We start from the raw sequence: 14,252 nt of genomic DNA on the forward strand, positions 1-14,252 counted from the left end.
CATCACCCCTGTGCTCATTAATCTAAATTTACTCCCAGTTGAGTAATACCATTTTTTAAAAATGTCCATTATTGTTTTCAAATCACTCCTTGGCCTTTCCCTCTCACTGTATCTCATCTCCTTCAGCTCTATAACCCTCATTTCTGTGCTCCTCTAATTCTGGCCTCCTATGTATCAAACATTGGTGGCTGGGCCTTCAGCTGCCAAAGCCCTAAGCTCTGAAACTCCCTTCTTAAACTTCTCTACCTTTTTTTTCTCTGAGGCACTCTTTGAAACCTAGCTCTTTGATAATTTGCTCTAATATCCCCTTTTGTCATTCTTTTTGACAATGCCCTTGTAAAGAACTTTTGGGATGTGTTATGTTAAAGACACTAAATAAATACACGCTATTTTGCTGCTGATAAAGATATTGAAAGAGACAACAGGTGTCAATCAATCCCTCGAGCCTGCTATGCCATTCATAAGATCATGGCTGATTGGATTGTGGCTTCAACTCCACTTTCCTTTCTACACCATTTATCCTTTGATTCCCTTGTCAATCAAGAATCTATCTAGCTCAGCCTTTAAAAATATTCAATTACCCTGCCTCCACCGCTCTCAGGTGTTTCACCAGACTCACGACCTTCAGAGAAAATTTCTCCTCATCTTCATCTTAAATGGGAGACCCTATATTTTTAAACTGTGTCCCCCAGTTCTAGTCTCTCCCACAAAGAGAAATATCCTTTCAGCATCCACCCTGTCTAGTCCCCTCAGGTTCTTGTATTTTTCAATAAGATCACCTCTCTTCTAAACTCCAGTAGATGCAGGCCCAACCTGTCCAACTTTTCCTCTAAGATAGCCCCCATCCCAGGAATCAATCGAGTGAACCTTTTGTGAATTGCTTCCAATGCAATTATGTCCTTTTCTTAAATAAGGAGGTCAAAACTGTACACAGTACGTCCAGGGCCCACACCTGAAGCAGATGTTGAGGCCTTAATTTAAGCAAATAAATTTCGTAACACCTGTTTGTACTAAACTGATTTGCAATGAATGTAGCTGACACTGGGTCACTGCATTGAGGAAAACCATGTCTAGGTGCGGCCTAAACCGTGGTCTTTAATGGGGCTGATGCAGATCACCACCAGAAATGCAAATTTTAAAAAATGTTTTCCTGAATGTGGAGCCAGAAGATGCAGGAGTGCTCCTGGTTTCACATTGCTGACCACAACCTGCCTCTTCCCATGACTTGCACCACCACTCTCCCAAGACTTAAGTGATGGCTCCTGCTGGCAACGCTTTAATCATTCATCTCACTTGCTGTCTGGCTCTCATGTTTGCCTACATAACTGCTGTTACTACATTTCAAAAAGTAATTACTTAGATAAAAGTCACTTTGAGGCATCCTCAGGATATAAAAAAAGTGCTGTATAAATTTCTACTTCCCTTCCTTATACAGATTATTTTTCATGTAAAAAAAAGTCTCTGCTGCTCATCTTGACACTTCATAGTATTCACCTACTTCAAGATGAAATAAGTTGAGTAGAATAATAATGCAAATTTGGTTTGGTGAATTGAGAGATCATTGAGAGAAAGCTGTGCTTTTATTTCCCAAATTGTGTTCTGTATATAAAGACCTACAGCAAAATATGAAAGTCAAACTAACTGTGAAATAACTAATTTACAAAATTGCTATATCTGGCTTCATAAACTGCCCAGCTTCCCTTATTGTAACTCGTAACCCTTTTATGGTTTATATTTGTACTCTGTCAAAAGTTTGGCCAACATGACCTGAGAGTTGGCTACTTTTAAATATTTAATATTTTTTGGTTATGTTGTACTGGCATTTAACTAGTAAGTGGCACCTCCCCTGTATCTAGGGTGGATTGCAAAATGGTCATTCTACTATATCCCCTCCGGCTTCCTTCAGCAACCTGGGATGCAACCATCCAGACCAAGCGACTTATCACACGAGCATAGCCAGCCTTTCCAATATACCCTGCCTATCAATTTTAACCCCATTCCTTAATGTACCTTCTCCTGCTTGACTGATAGCATTTCTTTCCTTGGTAAACACCAATACAAAGTACTCACCAAATATTCTCGCCTTGCCCTGTGCCTTTGGCCGATCAAATCAAACAGTATGTTCCTTCTATTGTTCATAAAGACAGAATACAGACCATACTGAACCAGCCCGCATTTGCAAAATCCAAAATGAAACATCTACTGTTAGATGTGATTCCACAATTGGGAGAACTTGCTGAACAATCTTGAGTGCTAATAGCTATACTAACAACAGTTTAAGGTAATCAGTCACGCTCATTACATGACTCTTTTTAGGCTTGCTAGAAGCAACATATATTCATATGCAAGAACCAGTTCTCTGAAAACAAATGGAATGCATTCAAGCCTTGTGCCTTTTTTTAATTACTAGGGAGCTTGAGGAGCCTATAGTTCCTGTTGCTTTCTTCATGGCAACACCTCGGTCAATCGGAGTCAGCTTACCAACCAATCAACACCTTTTTTCTCCTGTAGTATAATTTGTTGTGAACCTTTGAAATTTGGCATTCTTGTGGTTGTCCTGATGAGTGCAAAATGAAAAGCTTCGGCAACATGTCTCTCTCTTTCCAGCAAACAAATAACAGGCACTTGGAGAGGTTTGAGTTAATTAGAGAAGGCCGAAGCAGATTTGTAAAAGGCAGAAACAGAAACAAAAACAAAAATTGCTGGAAAAGCTCAACAGGTCTGACAGCATCTGTGGAGAGGAAAACAGTTAATGTTTCGAGTCCGTATGACTTTTCATCAGAAAGAATCATATGGACTCGAAACATTAACTCTGTCTTCCTCTCCGCAGATGCTGTCAGACCTGAGTTTTTCCAGCAAATTTTGTTTTTGTTTCCGAGTTCCAGCATCTGCAGGATTTTGCTTTTATCTTTGTAAAAGGCAGATTGTGATTGACCAATCTAATTGAATTTTTTGATGAAGCAATAGAGAAGTTTGAAGAATGCAGTGGATATTGTCTGTGGATTTAAAGAAAGCATTTGGCAAAGTACCACATAAAGACTGGTTAATAAACTTGAAGTTCACAGAATAGGGGGGTCAGCTGGATAAAAAATTGGTTTAAGAACAAAACAGTGAGTTATGTTAAATGGTTTTTTTCAGACTGGTTGATGGTAAGCCATGGTGTTCCCCAAGGGTTATTGCAAGGAGAGTTTTTATGATGTATATAAATTATTTGGCTAATGGAAAAAAAGAATAACATTTCAAGATCAATGATACCAAACTTGAAGGTGTGACAGACAGGGCAATATCAATCGAGTGCAATAGAATGTGGGCTAGTAGAATGAGCAGATAAATGGTAGATTGAATTTAGTGCAGAGAAATGTGAAGGGGTAGGTTTTGGTTGGAGGGATAGTGAGAAGCAATATCGATTTAATGGAACAGTTCTAAAGAGTTTACAGGAATAGAGAGACCTTTTGGTTCATGTGCGTATATCTTTGACGGCAGCCTTTATGCACCTACCAAATCACCAACAGCTCACCAGTGACATTATTTTCAAGTCGAAACAGCAGTGCTGATTTAGGAAATTTGATAGGCAATGATTTTAGTAGTTTTGGTGAGTTAATGCAGAGCTATGATTTCTCACTGTTTTGACAGGGATAACGGCAGTGTTGCAAAAATTCCAGAAAACATGACATGATGCAACCACTTAAATTCACAACCTCTACCACCTGAAAGGTCAAAAGAAGCAGCCACAGAGGGGAACTTGGACTTGGCGGTGTTCCTTTAAGTTGCACACCATCCTTACTTGGCATTTACTACAGAGCTAAGCTTTGCAGTCCTGCCACATCCAGTCATGAATGGTGGTGTACAATTAAACAATTCACTAAAGGAGGAGGCTCCACAAATATCTCCATCCTCAATGATGGAGGAGCCCAGCACAGCAATGCAAAAGATAAGCATTCACAAAACTCTTCAGCCAGAAGTGCCAAGTGGATGATCCATCTCGGCCTCCACCGGGTGTTCCCAGCATCACAAATGCTAGTCTTTAGCCAATTCGATTCACTCCATGTGATATCAAGAAATGGTTGAAGACACTGGATATTGCAAAGGTTATGGGCCCTGACAACATTCTGGCAATGGTACTGAAGACTTGTGCTCCAGAACTTGTCGCGCCCTAGCCAAGCTTTTCCAGTACAGCTACAACACTGGCATCTGCCTGGCTATGTGGAAAATTGCCCAGGTATGTCAGAAAAAGCAAGACAAATCCAACCCGGCCAATTGCCACCCCTTCAATCTACTCTAAATCAGTGAAGTGATGGAAGGGGTCATTAACATTGCTATCAAGTGGCACTTGCTTAGCAATAACCTGCTAACTGATGCCCAGTATGGGTTCCGCCAGGGCCACTCAGCTTCTGACCTCATTATAGCCTTGGTTCAAATATGGACAAAAGAGCTGAACTCCAGGGATGAGATGAGAGTGACTGCCCTTGACATCAAGGCAGCATTTGACACAGTGTGACATCAAGGAGCCCTGGAGTCAAAGCGAATCGGGAGAAAACTCTCCGCTGGTTGGAGTCTTACCTAGCACAAAGGAAGATGGTTATGGTTGTTGGAGGTCAGTCATCTCAGCTCCAGGACATCACTGCAGGAGTTCCTCAGGGAAGTATCCATGGCCCAACCATCTTCAGCTGCTTCATGAATGACCTTCCTTCCATCATAAGGCCAGAAGAGGGGATGTTCGCTAATGATTGCACAATGTTCAGCACCATTCTCGACGACTCTGATACTGAAGATGTCCATGTCCAAATGCAGTAAGACCTGGACAATATCCTGGCTTGGACTGATAAGTGGCGAGTAACATTCGCACCACACAAATGTCAGGCAATGACCATCTCCAACAAGAGAGAATCCAACCATCACCTCTTAATGTTCAATGGCATTACCATCACTGAATCCACCACTATCAATATCCTGGGGATTACCATTGAACAGAAACTGAACTGGACTAGCCACATAAATACTGTGGTTGCAAGAGTAGGTTAGAGGCTAGGAATCATGCGACGAGTAACTTACCACCTGACTCCCCAAAGCCTGCCCACCATCTACAAGACACAAGTCAGGAGTGTGATGGAATACTCCCCACTTGCCTGGATGAGTGCAGCTCCCACAACACTCAAAAAGCTTGATGCCATCTAGGACAAAGCAGTCCGCTTGATTAGCACCACATCCATAAACATTCACCACCGACACACAGTAACAGCAGTGTGTACCATCTACAAGATGCACTGCAAGAATTCACCAAGGCTCCTTAGACAGCACCTTCCAAACCCACAAGCAATAACACCTAGAAGGACAAGGGCAGCAGATGGATGGGAACACCACCACCTTGAGGTTTCCCTCCAAGTTACTCACCATCCTGACTTGGACATAAATCACCGTACTTCAATGTAGCTAGGTCAAAATCCTGGAACTCCCTTCCTAACAGCACTGAGGGTGTACCTATGCCACATGGACGACAGCAGGTCAAGAAGGTAGCTCACCACCACCTTCTCAGGGGCAACTAGGGATGGGCAATAAATGCTGGCCCAGCCAGCGAAGCCTGCATCCTGTGAATGAATTTAAAAAACTACCTGTTGTCCTGTGCGAGGATCTTCACCGCACCAACTGCAGCAGTTCAAGGCGACGACTCCCCACCAACTTCTCAAAGGCAATAAATGCTTGCAAATTATGATTCTTGTGAATGAATAAATGTAGAAAAGTTACTTGTGCCAGTCACATAAGTTTCCAGAAAATTATGGCTGAAATAACATTTATGTAGTTACTTTCAGCCAGAACGATGATAGGTTGCTAACACTGACTGTTGAGCTGCTAAATTAGGGAGTGGAAAATCAAACTCTATTTTTACGACTGAAAGTGCAGATGTGACCATCAGGATGAAGATAGGATGGGTTCTACTGTGATATCCCTTGCAGTTGAATAATGTGACAACATTCACTGTTCAGGCATTACATGAAAAATGCCCATTTGGACGATAATACCCTTTGGAACTGGGAGTTTTCCGAGAGAGCCCAGGGCCTTGACTTCAAGGGAAAAACATTAAGGAAAAGGGAAGTGGAAAATCTTTAATTAAAATGCATTGTTTTTTTCTCTCCAAGTACCACAGATTGAAGTGATGAATACTGTAGTAGATGGAACTGAAAATTCTGAACCTGAACATGAAGAGCAAACTGAAGAAGTTGGGTCTCCTCCATCACATAAGAAGCCTTTGCCGAATGATTCCTTGCGTACCCCACAGCTCGAAGATTTTGGACTTGGTCACTTAATGTTTCAAAATGCGTGGGGAGAGCCAGAATGTAATCTGCCTTCAAATCCCAAAATCACTGAGGAATTCTCTGGAGATAGGCATTCTTCGACATTACAAGGCCCAATTATGCCAAAGACACCAAAGTGCGCATTAAAGCTGGATGATGAGATGCTCCTCACTCCCAAGTTGGAACATTTTGGTATTACAGAACATACAGGTTACGTAAATGACTTTACTTTGGCACTGTATAATAAATGTGCTCGACCAGAAAGCAACAGGTAAAGATTTTAAAATGCTTTTGGAAATATTTGTAATTTGGGTTTCTGTTGTTTCCACTAATCTATTTGATCATGATCATTCTAGCTGATTTAGAAACATATCATTACTGAATAGTTTACTGGAAACTAAACTTTAATTTTTTAATACTTTTTTCTCCAATGTTCAAAACCGGATTAGTATACTGCTTTTATAAACCTGAGTGAAATGTTTGTGGTGTTGTCCATATTGCTAATGATAAATTTCAGAATAACAATGGTTTTATGTTGATTTTGAACAAACTTGCCCCTGTGTGATAAAGATTGAAATAGGAAAGCATTGTTTTAGACTATCGTTATTCCTGTGATAGCAGGATACATTTTTTAACTTTCCAAATATAATGCACACCCATATTTAATACCTAGACTTTTGCAATACTGCAAAGTGTTGTTATTCCAGGAGGCATGGTAGGTCACTTGCAAGTGATGGACATCAGCTGCGGCAGACTCAGGGCCATTTTAAGAATGCCACACTCCTGGAGGATTACTGCACTGCTTGCCTCTTACATATTTTATCACATAACGTACTCATGGTCCAGCTATGTTAGTTGGTATCAAAATAATTATCCCATTAAAGGTTTTGTTTGACATTCTACTTATACCACTTGAGTCCTTTGGTGGATTTAAAGCCTTGCAATCCACAGATGGTTTGCCTCTGAGGAGGACCAAGCGAGTTTTGGAGAGGGGGGGCGGTTCAGGGAGAAACACACAGGATGCACTGTTTAACCCACTTGCCAGCACCAATTTTCTTTTGTAGCCTTTCTGTTTCCTTGAGAGTTTCCATCCTCCTGTTATTATATTGTCTTAGGCAGGGAAACTGAAATTTGGCCCAAGTTCCTCTGTGCCCAAATCTTTGCCAGGGAAAGGTAATCAATCCCAACAGGATTGACTATATTCCTCATGAGGCCCAATTACTGGCCTTAAAACCTACTTTTTTGACCAAGCTTTTGGTCATCTGACCTAATCTCCTCCTGTGGCTTGGTGTCATGTTATGTTTTATACTGCTCCTGTGAAGTGCCTTGTGTTAAAAGCAACGAATAAATATAATTTGTTGTATAATATGCGTTCTCATTTTCTAGTTCAATTTTTAGGAGAAAAATTGCAGTAACTTGTGACACCACAGTATGACAGCATTTGCTTTGTCACAATTAAAGTTTTTGTTTCTGCCATAGTGCCATGAGAAGTGCTAACGATGCTGTGTCACCTGACTTTTTTTAAAGCAGTTTTAGTGTATTGGGGTTATGCATATACCATTTTTTGGCATTTATGATCCAGGATTGGGAGAAAAATGAAGTATTTGTATTCTGTCTCCTTCCCGCGCCACCTCCCAAAAAATGGCCTTTTTAAGTGTTATTGTACAATTGATTTTGCCTGTAATGTTATATATTGCATTTGTCATTACTTTAGCTCCTTAGATTAATTTATAGGAGTATGAATTTTTTTTTCTTTTGTTCCTTCTGCCCCCTCCCCCCAAAAAACTGTTTTCCAGTTGTAATCCTATACCAACAATTGAAGATCCATGGCAAACATCTGTGCCCAAACAGGTTGAAAAAGATGTTTCTGTCTCTTTTACGGCACACCAGGCAGATCCCAAAAGTAAGTATGGTGCTGGATATTAAAATATTTTTGAGTGAAGCTTCAATTACTGAATAGTACTAGACTTGTATGTGTAGAAGTCATTGGTAGATTTACCTACTGATTGCATTTATGCTGGGAAACCAATCCAAACATTCTAATTAGATGGCACTACAAAGACAAAAATTATGAAGTGTCCATTGCTAAGGTTTTAGCATTAAGATTAATTCCTGCAAATCAGAACATTCAAGCTAATAATATTATTTAGTATTGATGTAATGATTATCTGTTGTTAACCCAGTAACCCATCCCCTGGTTTTTGCATAGAGCATGACTTGGTTTCAAAAACCTCAGTACAAATTGATCAAATTGGTAGATGGCGCCAAACTAGGACAGGCTGTTGAATCTACAGAGGACCATCCACACAATGCACCAACATTGATACACAGTGTTAGGAAATAGAGATAGTTTAAGTTACATTTGTATTTGTGGGTGTTAGGAATGAGTTTTAGCTTTAAATTAAGTTTGATTTGTGTGTTTAGAAAAGGAAGTTGAGGTTTAGTTTCACTTTAAAAGATGCCTGCATTTTAATGAAGGTTTTACAACTCTTGAAGGAAAGGTAAAACAAACACAATGTAGAAAAAAAGACTGCTGCTGCCTAGCAACAGGAGGCCCCACAGAAGCAAGTAGTTTGAGTTCAGTTGGTCAATGGGCTCCAAGGTTGAAAGGAGTTGCCAGCAGAAGCAGCATAGGAGAGGGACAGATAGCAAGCCCCAAAGTAAAGTTGGAAGTAGTTGCTAGCAGAAGCAGGACACGGGAGAGGGAGCTGCAAGGAGCAGGTTCCAAAAACCAAAGAAGTCCCCAAAACCAGGGATTGGTACAGGAAAGGTCCCAAGAGGACAGTTAAGTCAAAAGACAAGGACCTGGAAAATGTCCTGTTATGTGAAGTTAAAAGTGAGGAGCAGAGAAGGGATCCAAATTTAAAGGGAGAAGCTGCAGGTAATAGATTTAAAGCAATATAGGCTTGTGAGAAGCCAGAAGATCCAAGGATACAGCTGAAGATCTGTAACTCTTTACTATGTGCGTGTGAAGCAGTGGTGTTCTATTGGCACAGCTGATCATTTGAGAGAATTCATGGAAGGCAAAGTTTGAATGCATGTGGCGATCTGCGGAGAGGAACATCGGAAGGAAAGTTCAAAACTCTGAAGGGTGGACCCTTGTGGAAGGTGTCTGAGCGAAAGCGTCATTTGGGAGAAGATTCCAAAGCGAATTCTTCGAGAGTAGAGATAGGAAACCTATCCTGACGAGTTCAGTGAGACCGGTTGGCTCACGGTGTGGCGAGCATCTGGGGGGAGTTAATGAGAGATCCATTGCATCTGTTTGGGGCGGCATCTGTCACTTGGTGGCTGACCACAGGTCACCTATTGGTTTACATGGATTGTGTATTTACTGTAGACATTAGAGTATAGAGCTTTTGTAACTGGTGTTATCCTTATAAATCTGTATATATCTGTAAAGGTATAGTTGTGGGTGAAGGAGTATTGTAATATAGTTAATCTTTTCCTATTTTAATGTTTTATTCTTTTAAAAGTTCATCAGCTGACTCCTGCTACTGTCCATGTATCTAAACAAAAAATAAAAGTTAGGATTTACCAAGCCAAGTTCCACCATGGGATCTGGCTTGTCCGGTGGTAACATCAGCTGGGATTATAACAATGGACAAGGTCAAAGAAGCTTTCTGATGTTCTCAGCAGGATCATCTGAGAAACCCCCACCAGGAAAAACTCATCACCCTGGTGACTTCATTGCCATGTTGGTACAGACTGCGTTACAGGGAGGGGAGTAATGGAACAACACAGTATTGGTAGATTAAACTCCAAGAGCCAGCTACTTCTTCTCAGTGCAGCAAGTTGACCTTATCATCGCAAACACAATTTTCCAACAAGCTGATAAACAGTACAACATGGATGCACCCCAGATCTAAATATTGGCACGTGTTGACTACATTATTGTACAGCAGAGCGAGCAAGGATGTGCACTCTACCAGTTGCCTTAGTTTGACAATCATTCAGCACCTCTATCGGCTTGTCAGGAGTTCATGCCCTTGAAGATAACACCTCAAGCAATTATGACAGAATCAAACCAGGAAGCCTGATGTAACTATCCTAAAAGATGCAGCCAAAAGAAGGGAACTGCAACAAAAATGTGAGCCTGCTGGTATCCCAGAAGATACCTCTTTCCAAGAATCTTCAATGCCTTTGTTGAGGGATATCACTTGGTGCACAGCATTTGTGGTTCTTTGGATTCATTAAATGGAAGCACCAAAACTGGTTTAATAAGTTGTCGCTAAGCATGATATAAAGGCTTTCTTTGAAAGTCTCCAGAATGTTCTGACCCCAAAACTAACGGTGATGCCTGTCCTCTCAGCAGATGACAGTTCTCAGCAGACAGGCATGAGACACTTTCGCATTGGGCAGAGCCCTTTAACAATCTGCTGAACCAAGAATCCAGAATGTATGACGACGCCATTGAATCACTTCCACAGCATTGCATTCTGGACGGTCTTGCCCTCTATCCATCTCAAGCTAAAGCAAAGCCTCCATGGTCATAAAGTGACTGCCTGTGGATAAGTCCTCTGGAGCCAATGGCATTCCATCTGAAACATTCAAGTACAGAGAAGCATGTATGGTTAGGAAAAAGCTGATTTTGTTTAACATGGAACCAGGGCATTGTGCCCCAAGATTATATAGATGCTTCCATAACACTCCTGTACAACTGGAAAATGATGAAAGTCCACCTGTGTCAATCCTGGTATTTCACTTCTCTCTACGGTGGGGAAAAATTCTCAACAGAATTGTCATTCATCGTACAGGATTGTGTACCTGGAATCATAGTGTGGCTTTTGTGCTGGATGATGAACAGTCAACATGATCTTTGCAGTGTATTAAATTCGAGGAAAGTTCTGTGAGCAGAACAAGGACCTCCACATAGTGACCTCCATATGGCCTAACCAAGGCTTTCAACACAATAAACCATGAAGGCCAGTGGAGGGGGCACTACAAATATGGATGCTCTGAAAAATTGATCATCCATTCATTTCATCATGGCTGATGTGATGCACAATGGTACCACATCAGATACCATTCCTTTCGTCAAAGGCAACAAGCAAGGCTGTGTAATGGCTCCCCTCTGTCTACCATATGCTTTTTGGCCATGCTGTTGTATACACTCAGATCTCGACATAGGAATATTTGTTCATTTCAAGACAGATGACTACCTTTTTAATCTGCAAAGACTGAAGACTCGGACAAAGATTACACAGCTACTGAATGAGCTCGTTTACTGACTAGCTGTGCTCTCACAGCACACCCTGAGGACATCCAGCTGCTTGCTGATCACTTTGCCCAAGCTTGGAATGCTTCAGTGTTACAATAAGTTTGAATAAAATGAGATGTTCTACCAACTTGCACCTGGCCACAACCTCAGACCCCATAGTCACTATCAACAATACTCCCCTCAACTCAGTTCAGAAGTTCTACTACAACCCTAGAATATATCCTATCTTGGGAGTATCCTCTCTAAACACCACTACATTGGATGATGAAATTAACCCTCAACTAGAAAAAGCAAGCTCTGCGTTCAGCAGGCTCATCCACAGGTTTTGAAGAAAGCATTTGAGTTTCTTTCAAAACAAAAATCAAAGAAAGTGGTTCTCACATCTCTTCTCTATGGCTGTCCTATAAAGCAACTAGATTCATTCCATCTTCTCTGCTTAAGATCTATCTGCAATATTAAGTGGCAGGACAAATTCCCTAACACCAGGTTCTTGTAAGCTGCTGCATAGTTGGTATTGAGAGCATGCTCATCAGAGCTTAGCTTTGCTGGGTCAGCCATGTGGTTTGCATGGAAGATTCCTGTCTACAAAAGGTGGTATCCTACAGTCAGCTGGGATGCCCTATGGTGCAGGTTTTGTGCTCAAACTCAGACATTCTGAAAACCAATCTCAGCCTGTAAGTTGGACACCATTGTAAGGGGAGGGAAAAAAAGCCCCTGGACAGATCCAAATGGAAAAGTCTATGTTATCAAGCAATCTGAACATTTGAGGAAAGCATGGGTCCCTGCAGAACAAGTGAGCATGCGATAAATCCAGTACCTTCATGTACCCCTTCAGCAGTGACTTCATATGTAATATTTGCAATCTGATCTGCAAAACAAGATTTAGGTTAACATTGCATGAAACTAACCAGCCTAGACAGTGAATAATTGTTCTCCTTGCTGAACACTCATCTGTCAAAGCAATGAGAGAATCCATTAGTGTTTTCAGGGATTCAATAATAGTTTATGGAACTGGAACAAAAGGAAGAAATTGTAACAACAATCTAGTAATTCCTTTGACCAACCCTAGAATATACCCAAGGACAGGTCTGAGCGATAGTGGAGCAGAGAATTAATTTATTTTTTTCTTTTATACAAGACTTCTTGATTTGTTGATGTAACTTGATTTTTTTTATTTCCATACCCTTTCTAAAATGGATTATTTTTTCAGCAGCATCTGACGAGAGAGAGTTAACATTTCAGGTTGATGACCTTTCATCAGAACTATAAAAAGTTGAGATGTAACAGATTTTATTCAAGTACAACGGCAGGGCAAAGGGTTTGGGGGGTTGGTGGGTGGAGGAGAACAAAAGGGAAGGTATGTGATAGGGTGCAAGACAAAAAGGGAGGTGGTAATGGGACAAGTAAAGAAATAGTGCCTGGAGGAAGTGTTAATGGAAAAATGAAGAATCATTACTAACAGCTGTCATCTAAAAATACACCAAGTGAAGGTAATGATTTGAAATTGGGCTCAATGTGTCTGGAAAGCAGTAAAGTGACTAATTGAAAGATGAGGTGTTGTTCCTTGGGCTCCTGTTGGCCTTCATTTGGAACAGGGTAGGCGGCCAAGGACAGGTCTGAGCGATAGTGGAGCAGAGAATTAAAAAGATCAGAATCATGGAATAAGGACAGTAGCAACCTGGATACAAAACTGACTGAGTAATAGGAAACAGAGAGAAACGGTCAATGGCTATTTTTCGGGCTGGGGGAAAGTTTGTAGTGGAGCTCCCCATGGGTTGATATTGAAACCCTTGCTTTTTGTATTATATATTAATGATCCAGATCTTGATGTGCAGGGGACAATTTCAAAGTTTGTGGATGGTATGAAACTTGGAAGCATTGTAAATGGTGAGGTGGGCAATATAGAACTTCAAAAGGACATAGAATAGTTGGTGGAATGGGCAGACAGGTGGCAGATGAAGTTCAATGCAGAGAAGTGTGAGGTGACTCATTTTGGCAAGAAGCACATGGAGAGACAATGCAAAATGAGGGGCACAATTCTTAAGGGGGTGCAGGAGCAGAGGTGTATATGTGCATAGATCATTGAAGGTAGCAGGACAGGTGGAGAGCAGTTAATAAAGCATATAGTATCCTGGGCCTTATTAATAGGGTATTATTAACACCCTACTCTGTAGGCATAGAGTACAAGAGCAAGGAGGTTATGCTGACACTAGTTAGATCTCAGTTAGAGTATTGTGTACAATTCTGGGTGCCACACTGTAGGAAGGATGCAAATGCATAGGAGAGAGTGCAGAAGAGGTTTACAAGAATGATTCCAGGGATGAGAAACTTCAGTTATGAAGATAGATTAGAGTCGTTGGGACTGCTCTCTTTGGAGAGAAGGCTAACAGGAGATTTGATAGAGGTGTTCAAAATCATGAGGGTGCTGGACAGAGTAGATAGGGAAAAACTGTTCCTGCACGTAAAAGGATCAAAAACGAGAAGCCACAGGTTTAAAGTGATTTGCAAAAGAAGCCAATGCGATGTGAGAAAAAACTTTTTTACAGCACGGGGTTCAAGTCTGGAATGTACTGTCTGGAAGTATGGTGGAGACAGGTTCAATCGAGTCATTCAGGGGAGCATTGGATGATTATTCCTGTTCGAATAATATGCAGGGTTACGGGGAAAAGGCAGAAAAATAGCACTAAGTCATACTGCTCATTTGGAGATCTAGTGCAGACACGATGGGCTGAATGGCCTCTTTC

At 41.2% G+C, this 14,252-nt stretch overlaps 1 protein-coding gene across 2 annotated transcripts in view; it reads left to right on the forward strand.

The window, feature by feature from the left end:
* The window catches only part of ska3 (spindle and kinetochore associated complex subunit 3), a 44,462-nt gene that overhangs the window by 14,499 nt on the left and 15,711 nt on the right, over positions 1–14,252 (forward strand). For both annotated transcript variants that reach the window (XM_041198992.1, XM_041198993.1), the window contains exons 5-6: positions 6,135–6,561; positions 8,087–8,193. In XM_041198992.1, coding sequence (XP_041054926.1) covers positions 6,135–6,561; positions 8,087–8,193 — 534 coding nt within the window. The remainder of the gene's footprint in view (positions 1–6,134; positions 6,562–8,086; positions 8,194–14,252) is intronic.

This window comes from Carcharodon carcharias, chromosome 11 (assembly GCF_017639515.1).
Source record: "Carcharodon carcharias isolate sCarCar2 chromosome 11, sCarCar2.pri, whole genome shotgun sequence".
Classification (NCBI taxonomy): Eukaryota; Metazoa; Chordata; class Chondrichthyes; order Lamniformes; family Lamnidae; genus Carcharodon; species Carcharodon carcharias.